General features: G+C 38.1%; 1 protein-coding gene across 2 annotated transcripts; it reads right to left on the reverse strand.

Moving 5' to 3' along the window:
• Window positions 1-5,066: 5,066 nt before the first annotated feature.
• phf1 (PHD finger protein 1) lies at window positions 5,067-27,561 on the reverse strand. Of its 2 annotated transcripts, none has more exons than XM_067447985.1 (15): window positions 27,003-27,557; window positions 26,552-26,630; window positions 26,309-26,390; window positions 22,913-22,999; window positions 22,669-22,763; window positions 22,061-22,209; window positions 19,976-20,071; window positions 19,819-19,887; window positions 19,611-19,734; window positions 15,332-15,399; window positions 14,801-14,932; window positions 13,206-13,284; window positions 9,947-10,062; window positions 9,522-9,605; window positions 5,067-6,452 (listed from the first exon to the last, which is right to left on the reverse strand). In XM_067447985.1, exons 2-15 carry the CDS (start codon window positions 26,627-26,629, stop codon window positions 6,194-6,196), a joined length of 1,518 nt encoding a protein of 505 aa, XP_067304086.1. In that variant the 5' UTR covers window position 26,630; window positions 27,003-27,557; the 3' UTR covers window positions 5,067-6,193. The 2 variants fall into 2 exon arrangements, with proteins under 2 accessions (XP_067304086.1, XP_067304087.1); XM_067447986.1 differs by having other exon boundaries at window positions 6,229-6,447; window positions 27,003-27,561.
• Between the last annotated feature and the right edge of the window lie 366 nt (window positions 27,562-27,927).

The following is a 27,927-nucleotide window of genomic DNA, read 5'->3' on the forward strand; positions in this document are numbered from 1 at the left end:
GGTTCTCGTGAGAATTAGCATTCTTACCAGAGCATCCAACATCAAGCTGGAATGTCAGTCTTTCGTAAACGCGTGTACAACAGTTAGCAGAAGTTAGAGATTAGTTTGTAAAGTTTTAAATATGGAATTTTTTTTTCTTACACAAATGCATCTTTCTTTTTTTTAAGGCCCTTATTAACCCTCCTATTACAGCTCGCAGTCTAGGGGAAGGAAATAAACACGCTAGCCGGGCATAATAAAACGCGGATTGGGTTGCGGATTGGAATCCCAGCACTGAAGCACTCTGGTCGATAATCAATCATGCGCAACCAACTATAAGATAAATGTATTAAGTATTCATACATAAGAGGGCGAGCATCTTGTCAAGGTGTCCAAAGGCCAAAATAACAAACAAAACAAACCTAAAAAGAAACAGAGAGATACACTAAATAACCTAAGAAGTAAAAAGAAAATACATTTAACTAACTGAACATAGCCTAACATAAACAAACCCAAACAAGTTTTAAAATAAATAGCAGGACACCCCTACACTCTGGTGATGGTTTTTTACATGCCCAAACAACATCAAAGAACCCAGTTAAACTTTGATCATCGGCCGGAGGAGGGCTCTAGGAGCTCTCAACCCATTCGTGGCCAAACCAACTATGAGCTCCTCGTCAAATGCGGACGGCGTCCTTTTATCATCCACACCTCAGCTGGATGACCAATAACAATCATCCACCCAATCACTGGACAACCTATCAAAGCAAGGATAGAGAGTAGGAAAGGAGAGAAGGAAAACACGGCAATACCAGTGCAAGACACTGGTCTTAACACCTCCGTATACACCTAGCGTGACTTGAGAGTGAGTAAATCATGGGCTAGAGACATAAGGATGGAATTTTTTGACTTGGGTCGGCAAGCGATCACCTAGTAACACCCTAGCAACCACAAAGAACACTTTAGCAATCAGAAAGCAATGCACATTAAACCTCCTGTTTTTATAGAAAGGTATCACTCACCATTTTTTCTGAAAATCTCAATCTCCTGCACAACTGCTAGGCTTATAAAGAGAAGAGAGTCGTTTTCACTAGAAGATCCAGTGACGATATTTTGATTAAATATCAATAGTTTAAGATCGAATACATTTCTTTTCGATTGGGTGATTTTTCTTTTGATGTTGACTTTTTATATTCTTTTTACTTAGATTTAGGATTAAAATCTCCCATTGAGTAGGTGATGACATCTTTATAATATTTGAACAATGGAATTGGTATTCTTTTAAAGGGATGGTTTCCCTAAAAATGAAAATTCTGAAATTAATTACTTACCATCATGTTGTCCGACACCCGTAAGACCTCCGTTCTAGCCTAGAAATCTAGACGCACCCTAGCGGCAGCAAATTTAATCTGCCCGCAAGTGTCGTCTAGCAACTCTCAATACCCTTCTGAGCTGTATTCCCCTAACTCTTGCCGGGCCAATCACATCGTGTATAGAGTCGTGGGCGGGGCCATAATGACAACGGCCAAGTTGCGTTTGTTTGCTTCTAGTAAACACAGAAACTGGTGAACGGCGGTCTTTCGAATCAGCTTTGACCGCGACTCTGGAAGACTTGGAGTTGAGCTTTTCTCTGAGAAAAGAACAAAGAACAGCACTGAAGTCATTCTTAAAAAGGGAAGATGTGTTCGGAGTTTTGCCGACCGGATACGGCGAATGTTTAATCTATCAACGAGCTCTGTTTCACCTTCATTGCTCTGGTTGGTGTAGCGCTATCCTATCGCGTGCAGAGGGAGTTTGAAAGACAACCGTTTATCCCGCCCCTCGGATTGAGCCCTGTCTATGGTGAGTTTCCAGACCAGACATCTTGATGTGGGTCTGGTTTGTCAGGCTACCTCCGTTCTTCTTCGGAACACAAATTAAGATATTTTTGTTGAATATCTGGCAGTTGATCCGATGGCTCAGAAAGGCATTCATTTACACCAATGTCATTTCCTCTCTCAAGACCCATAAAGGCACTAAAGACGTCGTTACAAAGTCCATCTCACTACAGTGGCTCTACAATCATTTTGTGAGGAGACGAGAATAGTTTTTTAATACTAAAACAACTGTGATTGGGCCTTTCTTTCTTGCATTCATAGAGCTGTTCAGTCATGAAATTAACTTATTTTTGTTCAGGATTTACTAATAATTAATGTTTTTTTTCCCTCTAAAACACCAATTACACAGTCTTTAGAAAAATGTGCATACTGGTAGATAAGTTGCAATAAGGAATACAATGGTGCCCTATTATAGTAATAATATCAAGCTTGCCAGCATTTTATTATATATATATATATATATATATATATATATATATATATATATATATATATATATATATATATATATATATATATATATATATTAAGTAGGCTAATTTTTTTTACTATTATTATAAAACCCCAAAAATCCAGACAGAAACCTATAGCTAAAAAAATATGAATGAATGTTTTAGGACTACAAAATAAACATGTTGGGTATTATCATCCAGCTATTAAATGTTAAACATAGGCTAATTAGATTTGATCTCTAGTCTCTTTACTGACATTTTTAATAGACTCTTTACTTAGGCTACATTGCCAAACTATAAATAGGTATATAGGCTACACAAAAATCCTACTTAAAACACATGCTGCCCTCGAAGCTACAGTAGGGAAGTCAATCAGTATTTTGACACATATTCAAAACAGAAAATTGACAAAGTCAAAACAAATAGGCCGAAACAATGCATTACGGCTAACTGCTGTATTAGTTTTTTGCATGTAGCCTACACAAATAAACCTGCATCACTTTTACACCGACTGTTCACGCATGGTCTAAAGAACTGTACTAGCCTATATAAGGAAAATTAAAGAAGCTGAGTCGCAAATCAATAGTGTTGAAATAACTTTGTAAAACCATTAACAACCATAATGCAGAGTTGTTTCCCCCATCTTTAATGCGGGCACACAACCTTTAACGTCATAACTTGTTTTTTCCCCTGAGAAACACGACTATGGTTTAATCATGTACAAGTAACGTAACGCACGTAAAGCGACATTTCAGTTCACATGAAGAAGTGTTGTATTCGTGCATTTATTTCTCTTAAGACTCTCCACAGAGCCAGAAACTGAGGCCTGCTGTCAAGGCAACCGGAGCCAAAATGGCGTTCAACACATAGGCTACACAGTAAGTTGCTCACTAACTAAAACAACTGCTGTTATCTTATTTCTCAAAATACCTTTCAGTCTTTATAAAACGTAATACAACGTGGTAGAACATCTGAGAAGCATTATAACAAAATTCCTAGTGTCAAATTAGTGCGCTCACCTTTTAGAGGAAGGTGGGCGTTCAATGCTCGTACATGGCTGCCACCTGGTGGTCGCAATTATAAATTCACACGTTATGAGAATCTCTCTCTCTCTCTCTCTCTCTCTCTCTCTCTCTCTCTCTCTCTCTCTCTCTCTCTCTCTCTCTCTCTCTCTCTCTCTCCATAAACGCGTAATATTTTATACTGTAAACTGTAGGCTTCTATCCCATTACACAAAAATTTCTGCATCTTTACATTTTCCAAAAAATAAAATAAAAAATGAAATAAGCTTGTTATAAGCTTGTTTCCTCATGATGGTGGTGACACAGTCAGTCCCCCCAGTCAGTGTGCACTCAGGAGCCCCCATCGAGATATAAAAACACAACTACACACACACATTTGTGGGCAGAGAAAGTCGACAAGTGCTACTTTTATACAACATAATGGTATCTTTTTATTGTTTGTTTACATTTTAGGTGTCAACCTAGAGTACATATAAACATAATCTGACAAAACGTCAAAGAATACATCAAATTAAACTTGACTATAAAAAAAGACTACAGTCTGCTAATTCTTGTCACCCTGACATGAAGTTAGTCCATCTATGACCTAACAAGTACATACCATGGATTTAAAAAAAATAATAATAAAACCACACAATACATTCATTATCATTCACTGATGAAATGAGCTTCACATAAGGACTAACTGCCTCGCGCTTTTATTCAGGTAGAATGATCTGCATGTAATCTGTACTGGACCTGATAAATGTTCAGGGACTCAATCTCAGTTTCTGTCTCTGGAATTTATTTTAAAAGCCGTTTGATTTACAATAGAAACCTATTTCTGTCATGTAAGAAAAAACATGCATGAAAAAATTAATTAAAAAATGACATACTATAATATATTTGAGATGAAAAGTCATAATTATCATGTGTTCCATCATCTCTATTTCAGTCCATGATCGTGTCTTTTTGTCAATTAATTATGACAAAAAAGTACTTTTTACATACATTTTTAAATAATTATGAAAGTGGTTTATGATTTTTCATCTCATAATTTTTATCATGTGACAGAAATAGGCTTCCATATGAGTTACAGTGTTTTTAACAGGGTTAAAAGTCTTAAAAACAGTCTTAAATTCATTTAAATTCACTCTCTCATTAACAGCATATGTTGACAAACTGCTATAATTAGTCATTAATCGTTAAAAAAAACTTTTAATGTTTATAAATGGGGATTATCTGCATTTTTTTATGTTTTATTTGCCATCCATGATGAAACATTTGATATGATATGCTTACTATTAAAAGAATATTCCAAGGTTCAGTACAAGATACATTCAATCGACCACATTTGTGTCAAAAATTAGGATGAGATTTTGGTGTGGGTTGAACGACTTTCATTTTTTAAAGTCGACATTTATGTGATGAAAGTCGAGTCGACGTCGACTAGTCGCTGATGTCATTAATTAAAAATAAAATAAACCTGAACCTCGAGCTGAGACTCGAACTCGGGTCTGCTTGTGCACAGCACAGCTGATATGTTATGACACAGCGCTTGCCTATGAGGTTATTGATCCTACATGACAGCTTTTGTATCAGTTCTTTTGTCTTATGGTCGTTATATTTCTCACAGATTTCTGTTCGTTCTGAATAAGATACAGATAAAGTAGCACAATAAAGATTACATGTAGGCCTATATGATCTTTAGTTAGTAAGTGATGTGTGTGAACTAATTCTACCTGCCAGCGTCTCTCTACTATACTAATAGTGAAGCTGTGAGTTTTAGTTATCAAGAAATATATGCTAGAACGTTTCAGTTTCTAAGATATTTTTTTGATAAATCACAGAACAGTGTTGACAATACATTTCTGCGCTACTGAATGGTTTTGTGTGAGGCGCGCGCGATCTCCGCGTGATGTTCGATCGGCTATGTGTGTGTGTTGCAATATGCAGCACGCAGTTTAGCGCGATGATTAACTTATGTGTACAATAAGCGTGCATCTCCCGATCAATTTTGAGCATCCAGATGGTAATCAAACATGTATTGTGGTGGAGAGCTCACGGAGTATGCATTTATTTGTCATTTTTAACTGTTCAAAACAGAGCCTGCCTGTCAGGAATTGCTTATCCTGTTGCGCCCTCTATATAGGCCAGCGACTAGTCGACGTCAATCTTAAAGCGTCGTGACATAGCATTAAGGTCGACTAGTCGATTAGTTGCAACCCCTTGGTGAAGCATTTACAATGGAAGTAACGTTCAACTTCTGGGGGATTTAAAAGCAGAAATATGAAGCTGCTAAGCTTTTTTTCTTTCTTTTTTTACAGTTGTTATATATGGCTATACAATTGAGCATTTTAAGACATTTTTGTAAAGAAATTAATGTTTGTGATAATCAACATTATGCCATAACTGCGGTCGATTGAGTTGAACTTGCACTGAACATGGAATATTTCTTTAATGACTATTTTAGAGAAGAACTCATTTCCCTGTCATTAAAATATTACAATTATTGATGTGACCGCATGAAAAAAGCTTTCCTGAAAGTGTACATTTTGACCGTTATGTGTACATGAACAACATGGCGATGAATAGCTTATACATTACAAATCATGATAATAAAGTTCAAGGCCTTCTAAAGGTGTTTTCTAACAGTATTCAAAATATAGGAGACACTGTAAAAGAAACTAAAGAGATTTAACAGTATAATCTCAGAGTGAAGCTGCTGTGTAGCTCAACCTGGATTTGCTCGATGTGGTTTTGTTCTCCTGCCGAACACCCACCTGCTCACTGATGCTTTCACACCTCTGCTCGTAACCATGCAAACCCTAATGATGCATCTTGATGTCTCTAGCCCTTTCCTCTTTCTCTGTCACACACATTCTCAGTACACGCTTACATTTCCCCATTCAACTAGGTACTGCACTTTTCCGTCCGGCGTCACGCGTCTGGCCAAGATCCGGACGGCGTCGCTTCCCCCCCATCCCATGGCGGTGGGCCCCCCCATGCCGACTGCACTGGGGTAGGGTGGCACGTCACGCAGGAAGAGGGAAGGGCAGCTTTCATATCGCTGTCCGGGTGGGTGACCCGAGGACATTGAGAATGGAAGGCAGGGGGCTGGAAGTCGACAAGGGTCCTCTGCACTGAAGAGAACAATTACACAGACATGCAAAAAGTACTCAATTTGAAAGAACAGTTCTGCCAGCCAAAATAGATTTTTTTGGTTACACTTTAGAATAATGTTCATTACTTAACATTAGTTAAAGGTGCACTATGCAACTTTCCATCCACTGGAGGGCGCCTATTCAAAACAAATGCTTAGTTTGATGACGCAAAGTGTGAGCGCAGCATCTTGGGACATGTGGTCTTCACCTCACAGCCGGTGGAAAATAGGACTCGGGCAGAAATCACGTTTATGCATGCAGTTATTAACGTTACAGTAGTGTAAAGCAGAGCAGGACCGAGTGTTGTGGAGCTGAGCATGGCCGCTGGAGCGATTGTTAAAAATACCCGCCTCGCGAATACCGGGACTTTTATTATGACGGGACGGGACACATTTGCCGGGCGCCTGCACTGATCCGCTCTTCCGGTTATGATTATGAGGTAATGCAGCTCTGTTTATCATATTAGATACATTTAAGTGTGTTGATGTTGATGTTATGACGTTACTCTGTGCGTTCACTTGTTCACACTGCTAAGAGTAAAGCGCTCCTGCCAAATAAAACCCGAAACCGAGGATAGCGCAGATATGACGCAATTTACAGGCGACTTGCTCAAACGCTATGCTGAAATGTCCCGGTCCTTTGTTAAAATAGCAATTTTCTCACAATTTACAAATAGTTGGAAACATTTGAGATATTGTAAGTACTCAACTGAACAAAATATATAACACCGGCCTAGTGGTTTTGGATATTTTACTGCAAAAATACTACATAGTGCACCTTGAAAGGAACACACCAACTTTTTGGGACTTCGGCTTATTAAGTGTATCCCCCAGAGTTAGATAAGTCCATATATATCATTCTCATCTCCGTGCATCCCATAACTCAGTCTGACACGCACTCCCGCTAGCCTAGTTTAGCACAAAGACTGGAGGTATATGGCTTCAGCTAGCCTATACTGCTCAAAAAGTGACAAAATAACGCCAACATTTTCCTATTTACATGTTGCAATGTGTATAGTCATAGCGTGTACAAATAACAAGGTTACATGAGACACAGCTATCTTATAAACATATACACACTGTGGACTATATTCCTAGAAGGTGCAGCACTGCTCCACTTCTGCGGAGTGATTTGCTCGCAGCACATGAGAAGCCCCGCGGTGAGAAGCAGAGAGTTCGCTCAGAGTTGGAGTAATTGCTAGATAGTTTACAACCATGGGTGTTCGCTGTATTGTGAAGGCCCGCGACAATAAACAGGGGAGACCAGGTAATACAATGATATTCCATAGAATTCCAACCCAAAATGCTGACCTGATGAATCGATGGCTACTTGCTCTGGATATAGACCCAAACACACCTGTAGCCATCATCAAGTGCTATCGGGTTTGCTCTGAACATTTCACAGAGGACGACTATTTCGGGAAAAAAAACATGAAACGTGTGCTGAAGGATACGGCCATCCCATGGATAATATAGACAGAACAAAGCAGATCACCCGCGGCTGCGGTAAGTGTTCCGTTATGTTTTTTAGATGCGTAAGTTAGCCTACTGTAACAGATCTAATAACGTTTATGACACTGTTGCATGAATAGGGTGGTCACTAATCTATTGGACTTTTTCCCGTGCTCCATATCCTCTGTAATGTTAGTATTGTGTTGTCATGAACGCGCTCTGTCACATTAACAAATGAGCGGTGCTAGAGGTAATTCTCTGGACTGTAGCATTTATCTTGCTAATGAATTGGAGGGGGGATTGGCAGTTTTAATTCAGGCAGTTAAATTTTTGTCTGGGTTCATTGTCCAAAAAAAAAACTTAAATTTATTATTATATATTTAAAAAATCACTTACTTGGTGGACAGCTGTCCATTAGGTTCACATGGTATGGGGCGTTTCTTCCAGTTGATTTTGTCACAACGGGAGAAAAAAAATCAACAACTGCCGGGTGTATTAGGGAAATTTCCACACATATTGTGTTCGTTCTGATTCTCCCCTCAACCTCAGTCTGATCGGCGTTTTGTCTATTTGCTTCCAAAGTTTGTAACTCCTCGTCTGTGTATTCTGGCTCAAAAAGATATGGTTCCAGGTTTTGGTTTAATGCCAAGTAAAAATCCTCTGACAATTCCTCAAAATCAGCCATGATCAACAGTCACGTTCGTCACTAGCTACAGTCACGCTGGTTTTGTTTACGGAAGGAACACCGCGGGGCTTCTCATGTGCTGCGAGCAAATCACTCCGCACTCCGCAGAAGTGGAGCAGTGCTGCGCCTTCTGAGAATATAGTCCACAGTATGTATATGTTTATAAGATAGCTGTGTCTCATGTAACCTTGTTATTTGTACGCGCTGTGACTATACACATTGCAACATGTCAATAGGAAAATGTTGGCGTTATTTTGACACTTTTTGAGCAGTATAGGCTAGCTGAAGCCATATACCTCCAGTCTTTGTGCTAAGCTAGGCTAGCGGGAGTGAGTGTCAGACTGAGTTATGGGATGCACGGAGATGAGAATGATATATATGGACTTATCTAACTCTGGGGGATACACTTAATAAGCCAAAGTCCCAAAAAGTTGGCGTGTTCCTTTAACTACATAAATTAACAATTACTAATAATGTACTGCACTTATAAAGCATTTATTTGTCTTTCTTAATGTTAATTTCAACCTTAATTCCACACTGCTGTCTCCACTGTCCTTTGAACGGCTTGTTTGCTACACCTAGAATGGCTTGAGGGTGAGTAAATCATGGGGTAATTTTCATTTTTTGGTTGAACTAACCCTCTTAATATTAAGATTTTCCTTTTTTCCCTTTGTTCTCAAGTTTCTACTCAAGTAAATGCATCTTGATTTAAGAATTTTAAGATATTTGTAATAGAAAATGAGACTATGAAAGAAGTTCATAGTCTCATTTATGTTGGTCCTATACCTGTAGTAATAGGTCAACTAAAAAATAAAGCCTACAGCATGTCATGAGCTGAGTAAATAATATCAGAATTTGAATTTCCATTAAATTCCTCTCTAAAAGATTTCAGTGCATTCTTTCTTTACAGACCTGTAATGATGCAGAGTTCTAGACAGGTCCTGAGATCCATTGTATGAAGGGTGATAGAGCGCAAACATTCTCTTGGGAGGTGAACTGTAATACAGAAAGACTTTTTTTTTAAATCAATGAAACAGCCATTATGGTAATATGAAAGCTTGTTTCCGCCATGGAATAAAAAAAGGTAATTGGACTTTTCATCTCACCATTCAGACTTTTTTCTTGCAATTCTGACTGTCAGAATTGCGAGATATAAACCTTTATGTCTAAATTGCAAATTAATCACTTGCAATTCTGAGGAAAAAGTCGCAATTAGACTATTATATATATTTTTTTTTAATTCTGTAGCGGAAACAAACTTCCATATCATACTGTGAATATCATTGCAATTTAATGTTATGTTTTTCAACTGTTTGTCATTTTAAGATGCTACTAACCCCAAACTCATCTCTTCCTCTGGTTTTCTGGGGTTGTACAGGCTTGTTCCATCAACGTAACCGTGGCAACATGGCACTAGGTCAATAGCGTTTGTCGCAACTCCTGGTGGGCAAGTCTAAAAAGATATGATCAATGGTTACTAATTATAAACATAATTAGTTTAAAGGGCATATTTACCAGGATATTCGTCAAAAAAATCACTTTTTGTGTTCTAAGGAATAAATAAAGTCATATAGGTTTGGAACAACATGACGGTGAATAAATAATGACATTGTTTTCATTTTTCAACATAAAGTACTATAGTTGCGGTGAATAACAAATGACAAAATAATTCAGAAAAAAACTGCTGAAAATACTTGACTTTGATATTATTTTATAAGTGAAGCTCATTCTCACTTCAACTAAGACTGTAAATGTCATAAATGCATTTATTCATGCCGCCTGTATGCCTGTGGCCTCTTGACAATTATTAAAAAATTGAGATGCCTCTCCAACAACAGAATGGTTTCTTGTTCATAAGTGCAGAAAAGCACAACGGAAAATTAGACTTTCAAATGAATTTAGGTGATTTCTGGCCATAGTCTTAAGATTTATGGCTGTGTTATCCGTGTAATACAGCACACAGTGGGAGAGAAGCGATGGTGCCGTGTGACACCAGTGTGAGGGTGAACTCGTGCACATTCTGAATCTAAATGACTGCATTATTCTGTGGCACATATCAAAACAAAGTCAATTGACAATAGCAGTTTGATACAGCAGCTCAAAACTAGAGATCGCATTAGTGCCCAATCGCTCGGAAATGATGGTAAGAAACGATCACATTAACTGTGTGAGGATTGGCCAAAATGGCTAAAATAATCTGCATGCAAAAAAGCATTATTCTCCATTGAGAACCATTTAAAAAGAACTGTGTATTAGGACAAAATACGTTTTTGTTGAATAAAAAAGTGCTTACCACACTAAAGAAAATTAATAATAAAATAAAATGACATGATATAATAATGTAATTTTTTTAATATATGCTTTATAAAAAAAAATGTGTATATATATATATATATATATATATATATATATATATATATATATATATATATATATATATATATACACATTTTTTTATAAAGCATATATTAAAAAAATTACATATATATATATGTATGTATATATGTATGTATGTATATATATGTCTATATACAGGTCCTTCTCAAAAAATTTGCATATTGTGATAAAGTTCATTATTTTCAATAATGTAATGATACAAATTAAACTTTCATATATTTTAGATGCATTGCAAACCAACTGAAATATGTCAGGTCTTTTATTGTTTTAATACTGATGATTTTGGCATACAGCTCATGAAAACCCAAAATTCCAAATTCCAAAATCTCAAAAAATTTGCATATCATGAAAAGGTTCTCTAAACGAGCTATTAACCTAATCATCTGAATCAACTAATTAACTCTAAACACCTGCAAAAGATTCCTGAGGCTTTTAAAAACTCCCAGCCTGGTTCATTACTCAAAACCGCAATCATGGGTAAGACTGCCGACCCGACCCGGTCCAAAAGGCCATCATTAACACCCTCAAGCGAGAGGGGAAGACACAGAAAGAAATTTCTGAACGAATAGGCTGTTCCCAGAGTGCTGTATCAAGGCACCTCAGTGGGAAGTCTGTGGGAAGGAAAAAGTGTGGCAAAAAACGCTGCACAACAAGAAGAGGTGACCGGACCCTGAGGAAGATTGTGGAGAAGGACCGATTCCAGACCTTGGGGGGACCTGCGGAAGCAGTGGACTGAGTCTGGAGTAGAAACATCCAGAGCCACCGTGCACAGGCGTGTGCAGGAAATGGGCTACAGGTGCCGCATTCCCCAGGTCAAGACACTTTTGGGCTGCAGAGAAGCAGCACTGGACTGTTGCTCAGTGGTCCAAAGAACTTTTTTCGGATGAAAGCTAATTTTGCATGTCATTCGGAAATCAAGGTGCCAGAGTCTGGAGGAAGACTAGGGAGAAGGAAATGCCAAAATGCCTGAAGTCCAGTGGATGAGCTTAAGGCCGCTATCGAAGCATCCTGGGCCTCCATAACACCTCAGCAGTGCCACAGGCTGATCGCCTCCATGCCACGCCGCATTGAAGCAGTCATTTCTGCAAAAGGATTCCCGACTAAGTATTGAGTGCATAACTGATCATAATTATTTGAAGGTTGACTTTTTTTGTATTAAAAACATTTTTTTTTTATTGGTCGGATGAAATATGCCAATTTTTTGGGATAGGAATTTTGGGTTTTCATGAGCTGTATGCCAAAATCATCAGTATTAAAACAATAAAAGTTCTGAAATATTTCAGTTGGTGTGCAATGAATAAATAACATATGAAAGTTTTTGAGAAGGATCTGTATTATACATATATAATACTGTATATTAAATAGCTAATTGCTAATAGCAATATATAATTTCAAAACGATAATACAAATAAAAAAAACCTAAAATTACAATTAAAATTAAAATACAAAGGCAGTTGCAAAACAATGAAAATTGTATTTAAAAATGTACTGTATTTAATATGGACTGTGATATATTTTTTGCATTGCAATGCATGTGCAAAATAAAATAAAATAAATTAATTAAAACAATTCAATTAAATAAAAATTCATAAAATAAATAAATTACAAATAAATATAAAATAAATAAATACAATTTAATAAAATGACCCCTACTCATTTAAATTGATAAAAACATAACATCAAAATATAAAAATTGTGCACATTTAACCGGTGGAATAAGTTGTTGTCTTACTGTATAAGAAAATGTTGACATTTTTTATATAACTGCATCTTGTGAGGGCATTATTCATGTTGACGCTTTTCTGGGGCTGCGGCCTTTTAAATCCAAATATTGATGCTGGACCGCTAACATGACACTTAGACTCTTATCAACAACAATATGCAACTGAACAAATCCTGGTGCCAAATTCTCCCTTTCCTAGGTTTTTGTTTTGTTTTTTTATACTTTTATTTCATACAATCGTGTCTTTATGAACATGTGTGTTATGCCTATTCTTGCAAGGGTAGACAGACCTTGTTGACTCAGTGTTGCATGTTGCAAAAAAATAAAATAGGTGGAATGAATATGAAGAGAAAAACAAACCCAAAAGGTGAAGCTGGGTGTCTTTGATGAATGAGAGAGTCTCATTACTGATGCAGGGGGGCTTGACCTCTGCCAGCCATCTTCTGATCGCTGCTGTTAAAGACAAACGCACTGACCTGTGTCTCTGTGACCCGGCGCTTTGATTTACGGGCCTCCGGACCCACCGCTCTGCGCTGGCAGGACAGGGACGTGGGGCTGGAGCAAACACAACAACTGACTTCAACATCAAATACAATTATATATATATATATATATTAAATATATATTTTTTTTAAAAAATGTTTATATTTAAACATAATATTATTAAACATGTTTTTACACTTGGCACACATGTCCACAAAAAGTCAATAATTATTTAAAATAATAAATATTATATTCAAATTAAATTTTATATATATGTATATATATATATATATATATATATATATATATATATATATATATATATATATATATATATATATATATATCTATATATCATACTGGTTCTTATTGGTGGTGATTTATGCCCTGTTTTTGAGCTTGGCAAAAATCCTTGTATTTAAAATTTAAAAAATATTTCATACTGGTTATGTTTTTGCTTCCTGTTTTTGAGCTTGGCAAACATGGTCACAAAAAACAGTCAATAATTATTATTTAAAATATTAAATATTATATTAAAAGTTGTCATTAAAATATGAATTATTAAGAAATATATCATACTGGTGATGTTTTTGCATCTTGTTTTTGAGCTTAATATATATAATAAATAAAACAAGTATACAGCTCTGGAAAAAATTAACAGACCACTTAACATTGAGAAATTAATGTTAAGTGGTCTCTTAATTTTTTTTAGAGCTGTATATATACAATAGTATATATGTTTACAATTTATTCAGTTTGCCATGAAAAATTATGAATTATTTAAAAATATAATATACTGGTGGTGTTTTTTGTTGTATCTTGTTTTTGAGCTTGGCAAACATGGTCACAAAAACAGACAGCAATTATTTTTAAAATATAAAATATATTTAAATTATATTATTAAAATATAAATTATTAAAAAAATATATTTCATATTGGTGGTGTTTTGAGCCCTGCTTTTGAGTTTGGGAAACATGGTCACAAAAAAGCAGTCAATAATTATTAAAAAAAATTAAATATTGTATTACAATTTGTAATTAAAAAAAAAAAAATGTGTTGCAATGTTTTTGTGTTACTGAGCTTGGCAAACATGTTCACAAAAAAACAGACAGTAATTATTAAAATATTATATTATTAAAAATATTTATTTTTAAAATATATCATACTGGTGGTGTTTTTGGGGTTGTGCATGCACTAAGACAACAATGCATTTGCCCACATATCTAAATGTAGGAAAAAAGTTGAATAAGCCCTGTTTATAAAAACGGTGGAGTGTTCCTTAAAGGCTATAGACCACACTATCTTGATGCAGGTTTTTATTCTTACTATTTTGTAAAGTCTCCATAATCTTTTAACTAAAATTTAAAGAGGCATTTTGTTTTCGGCACATGGCATTAATCCCTCTTACCTTTACAACAATGTGATCCAATGTGTGATTTATCCACGATAAAATGAATCCCTTTCCTGCATTTCTATCTTTCTGATATCCCGTTTTACTAAGAAATACATCAGATTACAGAAGCAAAATCGTTTCTGAACTGCATTAGACGTGTACATGAAAAGAGCTTGATGTGCTCCTGCCTCTGACCTTCTCCTGTGGGTGATGTTGATTGGCTGTTCGGCGATGAAAGGGGATTGGTCCGATGACAGAGGGGGAGGAGCCCGAACTTGGAGACCGAAGAGACACTTCTTCTTCTTTATTTCCTTCCCCGAGACAAACCTTTACGACAGATCAAAATCAGATTGGATTGGTATTCGACTGCTGTTCTTCACGACTCGCTGACAGATTTTTATTTGTTCCTGGGCGTCTCACACTTGCCAACTAAAACATCTGATTCAGTTATTTAAGTGCTAGCATATGAGCGGCATCATCCACAAACCTTGACAGAAGGAAAATGGAAATGGACTTTGAATTATTTATTTTGAAAGACAGAAACACCTTCAGCTATCAAAACACTATTTGTAGAGAGTGAAATAGCACATGCAGAGTCACTTATAATGTAAAGCAATTACAGTAATGGTTTTGCAGATATTATTGCAAATATGTGCTATACCCCTATGGGCTGCCACATGGAAATCAAGCAGAACGGCAGTTTTCAGAGTATAATCCGTGTCTCACCTGTCTTTGTGGGAATTTAAAGCATTGAGCAGGTTTTGGCAACGGTCTTGCCTCGGTGTGTCTGACAGCTAAGAGACCAAAATATAGAGTCGAATGAAAGGCAGTGTGTAACAAATGCATTTGAAAGGAATGAGCTCAGGTTGACCACAAACTGCAAGAGAGTATTCAAAACTACATTCAAAGTCAACGTGAAATCAAAATTGACCCTATTTACTTCCTTAAAACCTTGTGAAACAGCTCTACCTGCACGTTTTTTCCCCCCTGTGTTGGTGTATTTCTTTTTGAAAAGTCATATCAGGACATATTGAAATGCGTATTAGACCGTATCCTTTACGTCAAAGCCATGAATCATGATGGGCAGGTGGCATTTACAATTTATAAAGGAAAATCCTTATTGGAGAAAACATAATTTTTGCCCAATAAAATTATTATTACCAATATTCTGACCGATTTTTTACATTTTAAAATTTAAGTAAATTTTTTTCTTTCCCTGTAGTATTTTTTTTAAGATGCCAGCCACCGGAAACAGAAAACACATGAAACATCTGATCATTTTTCATAAAATGTTCATGGTCCCCGAATTCTTTGTTGTATGAATATCTGAATATAAATTGTATAACAAGAAAGAACAGACCCTCTGCTTTTAAACAAAAATAAAACTTTTTATTCTAGCTTCGGGGATTCTTTTTTATCAACACTTGAATGTGGGCAAGCTTCATAAAAAAGCAACGTTTTGAGCGAAAAGCTGAGAAAATCTAGCCTGACAAGCCAGACCCACATCAAGATGTTTGGTCTGGAAACTCACCATTGACAGGGCTCAATCCGAGGGGCGGGATAAACGGTTGTCTTTCAAACTCCCTCTGCACGCGATAGGATAGCGCTACACCAACCAGAGCAACGAAGGTGAAACAGAGCTTGTTGATAGATTAAACATTCACCGTATCCGGTCTGCTAAACTCCGAACACATCTTCCCTTTTTAAGAATGACTTCAGTGCCGTTCTTTGTTCTTTTCTCAGAGAAAAGCTTAACTCCAAGTCTTCCAGAGTCGTGGTCAAAGCTGATTCGAAAGACCGCCGTTCGTCAGTTTCTGTGTTTACTAGAAGCACACAAACGCAACTCGGCCGTCGTCATTATGGCCCCGCCCACCGACTCTATACACGATGTGATTGGCCTAGCAAGAGTAAGAGGAATTCAGCTCAGAAGGGTATTGAGAGTTGCTAGACGACACTCGCGGGCACATTAGATTTGCTGCCGCTAGGGTGCGTCTAGATTTCTAGGCTAGAGAAAATCATGTTTTGAGTTTTGCCGAGTGGATACGGTGAATGTTTAATCTATTAACAAGCTCTGTTTCACCTTCGTTGCTCTGGTTGGTGTAGCGCTATCCTATCGCGTGCAGAGGGAGTTTGAAAGACAACCGTTTATCCCGCCCCTCAGATTGAGCTCTGTCTATGGTGAGTTTCCACACCAAACATCTTGATGTGGGTCTGGCTTGTCAGGCTAGCAAGTTTCTGCTTCTTCACATTTCTTTTGATCAGGAGATTCTGTACTCAGTTAGAGGATGTGTAATAGCGCATTTCTCAATGTTAAGTGCTCTTTTAAAATTTTCCAGAGCTGTGTACAGGTTTCCAGCCTGAGCTGTGGGGTGAAATTGGGTTTACTGGCTTGGTTTGTCTGGCTATCCAGACCAAGCTCAATTTAAGATTGAACATTGGTCTGGGGCGTCTGCTCTGTATTTTCTACTGCACAAGAGGCGTGATCAACGAGCATTATTCAAATGACTCTGTATGCAACTGGATAGTCCTTGGGCGTGATCAACAGACAATGACCCATCGTTTCTCTATCTGTCATCGTGTTTAACCCACCAATAGCGATTGGTTCCCGCAAAAGTACAGGTTTCCAGACTGAGTTGCAGAGCGAAATCAAATCGCTGGCAGATAGGCTGGGTTTTCCCAGTCTAAGTCTAGGTCTCGGCAGGATAGTAATAGGAGTTGCTAGATCTGTGGGCGAGGCCATAAACAGAGGGATTTTTTTTTTCACTGTGTTACCTGATTTGCATCATGCCTAACCTAAATGCCTAACTTTACAGCAGAAAAAATATTTACTTGCCTGGTACAGATTGTATTTTTGGTCTAATACATCTAATATGGTTTATAAAAGCTATACTTTAAATACTTATATACATACATACATATATATATTCTCATTCATTTACATTATATAAATACTTAAAGTTCTGCATAATTAAAGGAGTACTTCAGCGCTGGGAAGATGAATCTGTATTTAAACTGGGTCATTAATGTAGTAGAAATGTTGAATTATTTTTTATTTTGGTGCTTTCTAGACTGAGAAAAGACAGAACATTTATTTTTTTCTTATGAGGATGAAAGAATACAATTCCCAGAATGCTTTGCTGCCCTACGAGGCCACTCCCAAAGCCACCGCTACTAGATTACTGAATCACTGATCACTTTCCCACCGCGACCATGTTCATTTTCATAAAATCAGTTCAGTTAGAGAACAGACACTACAATTAAATATGTGATTTAGCCGCTGAGGAAGTGTCACAGCCCAAAACGCTGCAGGAGTCAGATATAACGACAGTCATGGATGAGCTTGTGATGAGAGCTGAGGTATAAGCGTCCGCGGCATAGATTCAGCGCATGTTCAGTCTGGCGCGTTTTCAGTTCATGCCTTTGAAAGCTTAAGGGGGGGTGGGGGGTGGGGGGGTTGGAACACTCAGTTTCAGTCAATCTCATGTCAATCTTGAGTACCTATAGAGTAGTATTGCATCCTTCATATCTCCGAAAAGTCTTTCGTTTTATTATATTTATAAAAGAAAGATAGGCTGTACCGAGTCTTTCCAGAAAAAAAACGAGCAGCTGGAGGCGTATCGTGTGGGCGGAGCTAAAGAATGACGAGCGCGCAGCTACTGCACGAGAGCTTCTGAAAGCTGACGTCGTCAAGCGTGGAAAAGAAAACGTTCCCCTTAATAAACCATGGCTATCAATCAGATTCAACTAATACAGATATGATCCAGAATCAGATCCGGAGGCTGAAATAAATTGAACAGGAGAAGCAACAACAGCAGGACGTCCGTCTCTGTGGTATGTACTGTATTTAGTGGCCTGTCAACATTTGTGTGTGTTTACTCGCAGTTTATGAGGACATGATTCGGTTTATGGACTATTGTATGCGACTAAACCTTAGCAGTAGCAACCAAAACAGTTTTGCACGTCAGACTGTGTGATAGTGTTACATAGAACAACAATGGAGTAGTGCATTTGAATGTGCTTTGTGTGAACGTCACCTAGGTTTAGGTTTGGGGTGGTTTTACAATAAACAAACAGAAACCTATAGTGGTCAGCTAAACATATGTATTTAAATACACACCATAAGTACATCGCATGCTTCATTGATAAATTAACTATACGATCGTGTTGTTTACTGATGTTTACTTACGCGACGATAGCCAACAGCACAGACATTTGAAGCACTTTTACTCACCGCCTGCTTCCAAAGCACGATTGTGAACCTTTATCGTCACCGCTCCATCAAAAACACACTTTTTTGGTGACGTTGTTGACTTGGTGAAGTCCTGAGACAGCAGTGAGAGCAGTGTTTATGGGCGCCGTGCATTTGCTTTCGCTCTGGTCCCTCGCGCGCACACCCTTCCGGGAGAAGAGCCCGTACGGTCCTTACAAGGACATTCCGACCCGTTGACGTCAAGCGGACCCATACTCGAAAAAAAACTCTCAGAAACTTGTGAGAAACCGGAAGGAGTATTTTTGACATAAAATGTCCAGCTTATTTTTTTGATACTTTGCCTATGTCTAGGATGGGAATCCAAGTCTTTAACAGTGAAAAAGCTCAGTATGCATGAAACAGCATTTCACCCCCCCCCCCCCCCCCCCCCCCTTACCTTTGATAGGAATTAGTCAGAGAAGTATATTCAAATGAAGCACAATCATTCAAATATACTCCAGGGTTTCTACTGATACAAAGCCATATGCCAATCGCTGAAGTAACCCTTTAAGGCCGTGGCCACTTGAGTGACAGGTGGATAGCCGTTTGTCTGCTGTCTGTTAGTCATCGCATCCCTCAGCTCCGCCCATGTCCTGCATCTTTGACCATTTTATATTATCCGGGAGTGACGCTCATGTTTTCTTATGAAATATCCTGTTTCTTTCATAAATATGTCAGAAAGCAAAAGTAAAATGGGCTGCATTTGGTGTTTCATGTTGACTTTAAATTGAGCTGTGTCTGTGGATATTTTCATACCGTGCCAAGAAGCAAAGATTCCCAGTTTTCATTTGCAAAAGACATGATTTCATGATCGAAATCAAAATACTTCCTCTTGCAGCACAAGGAGAGGTGATACAACACCAAATGGGCCAAATCTACCCTGCAATAAAACAGAATAAAAAAAACATCAGAAATGACATTCACCTCTTCAGATTCTAAATCAGAACAGAAGAAGTGCCCATACCAGGTCATTGGAAGCCTCTGGATGGTCTCTGGACCATTTGTGCATGCTGAGCACTGGAACTGATAAAAGCTGAAAGGTGAAGCAGAGACACGGATGAAAAGGTTTAGACGGAATTAGCTTAGCAACAGCATGTGCTTAACAATGGCATCAGCCTCACCGGTCTCCATAGAGAAGAGGTTTGGTCAGGCACTGAGTGCAAGCTTCATGGAACCACTGCCCACAACTCCCACACTGCAACATCTTCAGATTCCACCTGACAAACACAACATGCTTCAGTTCAGACATGCACACACTCCTGCAACTAAAACTCACTCGCTCTGAACTTGCTTCAGTTGTTAGTTGTGCAATTGCCTTTTAAACAATTTGCACACTTTAAATGTCTGAATGCCATTAGAAGCCAAAATATCAAACCAATTAGCGTCTGCAAACAAATGACGCTAGACCTTTTTCTCGGAACTAACGTTACTTTTCTGACCAATGCCTTCTAATCAGTGAGTGTTTCTCTGATTTTTACTGGATGTATGAGGTCAGATTTGCTTAGGTTCACAGAAGAGTTCTAGCTGAATTACCACAAGTGTCGGTGTTCATCAAATAAAAACGTTATACTAACATTTTACAAACCTATGCAGACCCCCTACCTACGTAGTTTATCTTGCATTTCATAGTTGATTGGTGACAAGCATGAAGCAGGACAACAGCTCACTGTGTGAATGGAATGCAGTTAGAATGCCACTAAAATTCAAGATATCAATGCAGAAATGCCCCGTATACATTTTTGGGCTACTAAACACACACAGTGAAAAACTAGCACTGAAGAGCATGAGAACAAACATTATAAATAAGAAGTCAATATTGTGATATATTTGACACATTATATTGTCTGTTGTTGCTCATTGTTTCCAACAAAAATACAAAGCCAAAGGATAACTATTGTGCATCTCCAAGCAACACATAGCAGTGTTTTGTTTCTGAATGAATTGCGTTTTGAGTGAATCAATCGGGTGAACCACCGATTCAATGATCGATTCGTAAAGAGAGCCATTAGGTGTGTTTAACTTAAAGTGCCGCTGCCAAGACTGATCGGTGTACCGCGAGCGCGTTTAGAGAGCAGACGGCTCCGTATGCTTTCGAACCGCTCTGGTTACACTTCGATGTCATATGTCATTAATACTATCAACCTGGGCAGCACCACTTCAAGTCCAACACACCTACTGACTTCATTCCTGAATGAATCAGCCATTTGAACAAATCGAATCGAGGAATGACTCAATGACTTTAGTCATTTCATTTACTGCCAACTACTGGCAGTTTTAGTTTCTTATTTAGAGTATAATTTTGTTAAAAATGATTTAATATTTTGGGGATAGTTTTTTACATTTATTCCCCATCGTGTCTTTTTAAAATTCAGATGCAGCTTCTAAAAAATATCATAGTGGTTATACCCTAAACATTTATGTGTAATAAATTATATGTTTAATCAAATAAATAGTTTTCTTATAAAGCTGTCTATTCGTATATGTCTATTTGATGCTTTTCTTATTTAACACAATGATGACTTTAAATGATCTTTTGGGGGTAATTTCTCAGCCAAATTTGATGTATGATTAATTTTCAATTAATTAGATTAATTAATCAGCATATCATGTAAGTAGATTGTGTGTGTGTGTGTGTGTGTGTGTGTGTGTGTGTGTGTGTGTGTGTGTGTGTGTGTGTGTGTGTGTGTGTGTGTGTGTGTGTGTGTGTGTGTGTGTGTGTGTGTGTGTGTGTGTGTGTGTGTGTGTGTCAGCTTATTACCCAGACATCATCCAGTAATTTTAGATATATATAAAATTGTTATATATTTATATTTATATATAGATATATATTGTATATAAAACAGGTTTTGGAATGATATATTGTTTGCTGTTTTTGAAAGTAAGTGATATGGATTGTCTATTCTGTACAGATATCTAAATGAGATACAGATAGTTTATTTGCCAAAATGTCCAAATGTCCAAAACAAATAAGACTTTTTTTTTTTAATTTAATTGAAAAACTTTTTTTTTTTACTCTTCTAAAAATGTTGTGCACACTGTTCAAACACTACTTTTCAAAATATCCAACACACTAAACCTAGGAAGTCGATAGTGCGCATTGTGCAGTGGCAGTACACTAATATTCCATTCTAAACATTGTCTTATTGTTGTCATTGTCTAAACAAATCATTGTCTGTTCATGTGAGAATGTTATAAGTTGGACTCACTCTCCTGGTCCAGCACAATAGCAGTAACACTGCTGCTGGTTGGTCAAGTGCTGCGGGTCCCAGTCTAAAGATGACAGCTGATAGGGCAGCCGCACTTTCATGATCTGCATAAGCCGTGCGAAGCGTCCTCTTTTTAACGCTCCCCCTCTCTAGGACAGAACACAGCTCGTCATTACAATGTATCTCACCTCTCCGTGACATGCTCTCTCCTGTCATGTATGCACATTTAACAGTGATTTCATCTGAAGATGGAATTTGAAGAAGAAGGAAGTCATTAATATTTTCTGTTGGGTTGGGGGTGGGGTGGGGTGGGGGGAGTTGGTGATATGATTGTATCTTCAAATCAGCGTGTAAGGCCTGTGAAACGAGCACGCTGACAGACGGATTAAAGCACAGGCCCATTTAACGCAGCTCTACCACCGCCTTCACCTGCAGAGTGCTGCAATGTAATAAATACGCAGTCAAGTGCAGTAAGCCATGGATACCCTTTACATCTCAGAGCGAGATTAAAGCCTTGTGTTAGGATGTGTGCCATTTGAAATAGACCTTGAATGCCAACATTGTCCATGTTTCTAAATATTCACTTCGGGATTTAAGGAAAGTACAACCTTTGTTGCGACTGCAAAGACACATTGGCGACATATCCAGCTGTTGGGGTCGACTTCAGGTTCGATGGGAGGGGTATGGCACTCTGGATGATAACCTGGGGAAACAATCGATCAAGAAAAAAACGCAACATAATTAACATATTACACAAAGCCTAAAAATAAATACAAGACAAATAAAATGAAACCCACGGGAAAGATGTAAATCTAAAGTTCTACATTAAAAAAAAAAAAATTGTCGGATTACCGTGGCGACATTTGAGGCAGTTTACGAGAGGTTCTTTAAGAGGCGGAGCATCACAGATACAGCACACCTCCTCTCCTCCTGAAGAGACTGAAAACAAGAAACCAAAAAAATGGTAATTTACAGGACAGATGACGACTAGATCATTTCAAAATATCTAGCCCAAATCAACATTTCATCATTTATGTCTTATCGAGTTGTAATTAACAAAAAGGTCACACTTTATATTAGGTGGCCTTAACTACAATGTACTAACAATGGAATTAATCATTTGATACAATGCACTTATTGCGTATGTACATGCTTTTACATTGTACTTACATTTTTAAAATTAGCTGTGTGTAATTACATCTGTAATTCATTTCTGTACTTACTTTTTGATTACACTGTTGACACTTCTCTTACACCTAACCCTACCCTTAAACTTACCCACACCACCACACCTGTCCCTAACTTTACCCTTAAACTTACCCACACCACCACACCTGTCCCTAACTTTACCCTTAAACTTACCCACACTACCGCACCAGTCCCTCACTTTACCCTTAAACTTACCCACACCACCACACCTGTCTCTAACTTTACCCTTAAACTTACCCACACCACCACACCTGTCTCTAACTTTACCCTTAAACTTACCCACACCACCACACCTGTCTCTAACTTTACCCTTAAACTTACCCACACCACCACACCTGTCTCTAACTTTACCCTAAAACTTACCCACACCACCACACCTGTCCCTAACTTTACCCTTTAACTTACCCACACCACCACACCTGTCTCTAACTTTACCCTTAAACTTACCCACACCACCACACCTGTCCCTAACTTTACCCTTAAACTTACCCACACCACCACACCTGTCTCTAACTTTACCCTTAAACTTACCCACACCACCACACCTGTCTCTAACTTTACCCTTAAACTTACCCATACCACCACACCTGTCCCTAACTTTACCCTTAAACTTACCCACACCACCACACCTGTCTCTAACTTTACCCTTTAAACTTACCCACACCACCACACCTGTCCCTAACTTTACCCTTAAACTTACCCACACCACCACACCTGTCTCTAACTTTACTCTAAAACTTACCCACACCACCACAACTGTCCCTAACTTTACCCTTAAACTTACCCATACCACCACACCTGTCTCTAACTTTACCCTTAAACTTACCCACACCACCACACCTGTCCCTAACTTTACCCTTAAACTTACCCACACCACCACACCTGTCTCTAACTTTACCCTTAAACTTACCCACACCACCACACCTGTCCCTAACTTTACCCTTAAACTTACCCACACCACCACACCTGTCCCTAACTTTACCCTTAAACTTACCCACACCACCACACCTGTCCCTAACTTTACCCTTAAACTTACCCATACCACCACACCTGTCTCTAACTTTACACTTAAACTTACCCACACCACCACACCTGTCCCTAACTTTACCCTTAAACTTACCCACACCACCACACCTGTCCCTAACTTTACCCTTAAACTTACCCACACCACCACACCTGTCTCTAACTTTACCCTTAAACTTACCCACACCTGTCTCTAACTTTACCCTTAAACTTACCCACACCACCACACCTGTCTCTAACTTTACCCTTAAACTTACCCATTCCACCACACCTGTCTCTAACTTTTCCCTTAAACTTACCCATACCACCACACCTGTCTCTAACTTTACCCTTAAACTTACCCATTCCACCACACCTGTCTCTAACTTTTCCCTTAAACTTACCCATACCACCACACCTGTCTCTAACTTTACCCTTAAACTTACCCATACCACCACACCTCTCCCTCACTTTACCCTTAAACTTACCCATACCACCACACCTGTCCCCTTTACCCTTAAACTTACCCACACCACCACACCTGTCTCTAACTTTACCATTAAACTTACCCACACCACCACACCTGTCTCTAACTTTACCCTTTAACTTACCCATACCACCACACCTGTCCCTAACTTTACCCTTAAACTTACCCACACCATCACACCTGTCTCTCGCTTTACCCTTAAACTTACCCACACCATCACACCTGTCTCTAACTTTACCCTTAAACTTACCCACACCACCACACCTGTCTCTAACTTTACCCTTAAACTTACCCACACCATCACACCTGTCTCTAACTTTACCTTTAAACTTACCCACACCACCACACCTGTCTCTAACTTTACCTTTAAACTTACCCACACCACCACACCTGTCCCTCACTTTACCTGTATCTCACCTCAATATCAACATAAGAGTTTTGCAATACAATATGAACACAGTAAGTACAATGTACTTATTTTTTTGATGTAAGTACATAGTAGTTAAGGTCACCTAATTGTAAAGAGGGGCCAGTGTTGTAAACTATTATAAAAACAAAAAAATAAGTTTCATTCATTACACCATTTCAAACCCATAAGACTTTCATTCATCTTCGGTACAGAAATGAATATCTTTTTGATGAAATCTGAGAGCTTTCTGTCCTTCCATTGACAGTCTATGCAAACTACCACTTTGACTCGTTATATGAATTGAGTGTTTTAGTCCAAATTTTCTGAAGAGAAACGGTCACTTTATATGATGAACAGATTTAATGTAGGCTTTTATTTACATCATCATTGATCAGCGAACATAAACATACGCTCAACCGTGATGCGTAATACAAGAATGAACCTCAATGGTTCTCGCACGTCAAGCGAACATACTTGAGCTTCCGTTTACCACAACTGATTGATGTGTGAGTTGATTAATGTTTATGTGAATAAAAGCCTAAATTAATATATATATATATATATATATATATATATATATATATATATATATATATATATATATATATATATATATATATATATATACACATGTAGCCTACATTTTGAAAACATGTACATTTACAAAATTACACTTTTTTTTTTTTTAAACAAGCCTGGGCCATATTTCAATCCCGAACAAAAAGAAAGATTTAAGAAATTATGTTTTTCTTATAGAACAAAAAGCTTATGTTTTTTATAGCAAATTTTGCATCCAAAATCTCATCCAAACCTCATTCTTATTTCTAAAAAGAAAAATAAGCAGATTATAAATTGGAATATTTAAGGTATTTATACATCATAAGAGTATATTTGTTGTATTAATTTATGTTCATTTTCTTTTTTGGAAATAAAGTAAAAGGTATGAGTAATGAGAACCACCATAAAAAAAAATACTAAAAAAATCTACAGCATTTATTACATTGATAACAATTGACAAAAAAAATAATTAACAGCCTAAAAACATCTCCATGATCTTTTTGAAACTCTCTCTTTTTTTAACTTTGGTTTTTGGATACATTTACTTACTTTTTGAGTTTGAATTTAACGTTTATCCACTTACATGAGTGGATGTCTTTCCTGAGGACCCAGAATTCAGAGTTATCCTCAAATCTGACCAAACAGCACTGCTTGACACTGTCCACCTGCCAAACAAATAATGTTCAGTATCACAAATAATAGCTACTACACTGCTTTACATAAGCACAGCAAGTCGCACAGTTTAAAACTTGCTCTTTCCCTCTCTTTGCTGGGGTCTGTTTCTCTCTTTCAAACAAACTTTGAGAAAGAGAAAGAACAAACTTACTCGTTTGACATTGCCAAGGTACAAAAGTCCATCGCTCCACCTGGCTAAAACATCCTCTCCTTCACTGACTCCCCCCATTCTGAAGAGCGCGGGAAAGAAGAGTGCAAAAAAGATCCAGAGGCATTAAAATGTGTTTCGAGCAAACAGCAGCAGCCTAAAGGGTTAAACTCCGTGCATAGCGACAGTATACAGTACAGTAAATGATGAAGAGTCAATGCACATTGCAGTGCCACACATGATCAAAAACACTGGCTGCCATATGCAACGGACCATAATATATGCAGATGCCACAACAATGCATGAAAGAGCGCGCAATTCATTGCATGCAAAATATGCATGGCCAGATGTGCCTAATCAATGCACACAACTCATCAGAGCTGACACACATGATGGCACGCGCATGCACATATCAATTAACACACATGTCAGATCATACGTGGACGGGATGTACCTGTGTTAAGTGTTCTGCTCTGCTGGGGTCACAGAGACGGGGAAGAGATGTCAGTCTCACATGAAACGCCTGATGCCCGGTGTTGTTCTGCGTCTCAATCACTGTCCCGAATAATCGGCGCGTTTGGAGAGTCGCGGTGGATCAAACGCGCGTCACTCAAGCCGTCAGTGCGCAACCGTCTGTCCGTCCGTCTGTCTCTCTGTCTGTCTTCCCCTTCATGTTCCCATCCTTCCTCTGTCTCTCGGTTGATGCTATCAAGCGTGTTTGTCAGGGAAGCGGCATGAGAATCAGCCCGAGAGAGACGCCATCATCATCTCTGCCTCTCTCTCCCTCGACTTGTTGTGACGCAGACATAAAACACAGGGAGATGGAGAGGGAGGGAGATCCTGAGAACACCTTCACATCTGTACGACTGACCGACATCCCGTCGGCTTGAAAGCCGGCACGACCACCTGCGCCCGACCCCACAGGCGCTCGGCCGATGCCGCACAGTCACGGCGGCTCATTAGGGAAAGTTTGGGGATGTAATTAGTCCAGCGGAGCCGCGCCGTGGACTTTTTGGAGAAAGTTTCAAAATGCCCTTGGGTGCCGGCAAAAATGTGACACCGCTGTTACGCGCTGCCTTTAATACGCGCTTACAGATAAACGGATTTTCATGGGAACATTTTTGAACTTGCATCATATAAAAATATTATGTTAACGATATGACAATATTGAGTTATGATGATGAAGAATAAGAAATAAACAGGTCATGGCAAATAATAATAAATGTTAAAAAATACAAGAAAGAAACGCTTATTTTACACAATATTTATTTAAAATATTATATTATGATACAATATTTTGGATTAATATTATGAATTTCTTAAAATTGCGTTTTTGTTGAAATGAAGATACTTGTGTACAATATTTAAACAAAATAATT

This window comes from Pseudorasbora parva, chromosome 7, assembly GCF_024679245.1.
Source record: "Pseudorasbora parva isolate DD20220531a chromosome 7, ASM2467924v1, whole genome shotgun sequence".
Lineage (NCBI taxonomy): Eukaryota > Metazoa > Chordata > Actinopteri > Cypriniformes > Gobionidae > Pseudorasbora > Pseudorasbora parva.

Bases quoted from the DNA above. Each gene is read 5' to 3' on its own strand.
- phf1 (XM_067447985.1), bottom strand. From the start codon at position 26,629: ATGGGGGGAGTCAGTGAAGGAGAGGATGTTTTAGCCAGGTGGAGCGAT. The intron at 22,764-22,912 runs GTAATCCGACAA...TTGTTTCCCCAG, and splicing joins CTGCCTCAAATGTCGCCACG to GTTATCATCCAGAGTGCCAT. The intron at 10,063-13,205 runs GTCAGTGCGTTT...ATATCTTTTTAG, and splicing joins GCCGGGTCACAGAGACACAG to ACTTGCCCACCAGGAGTTGC.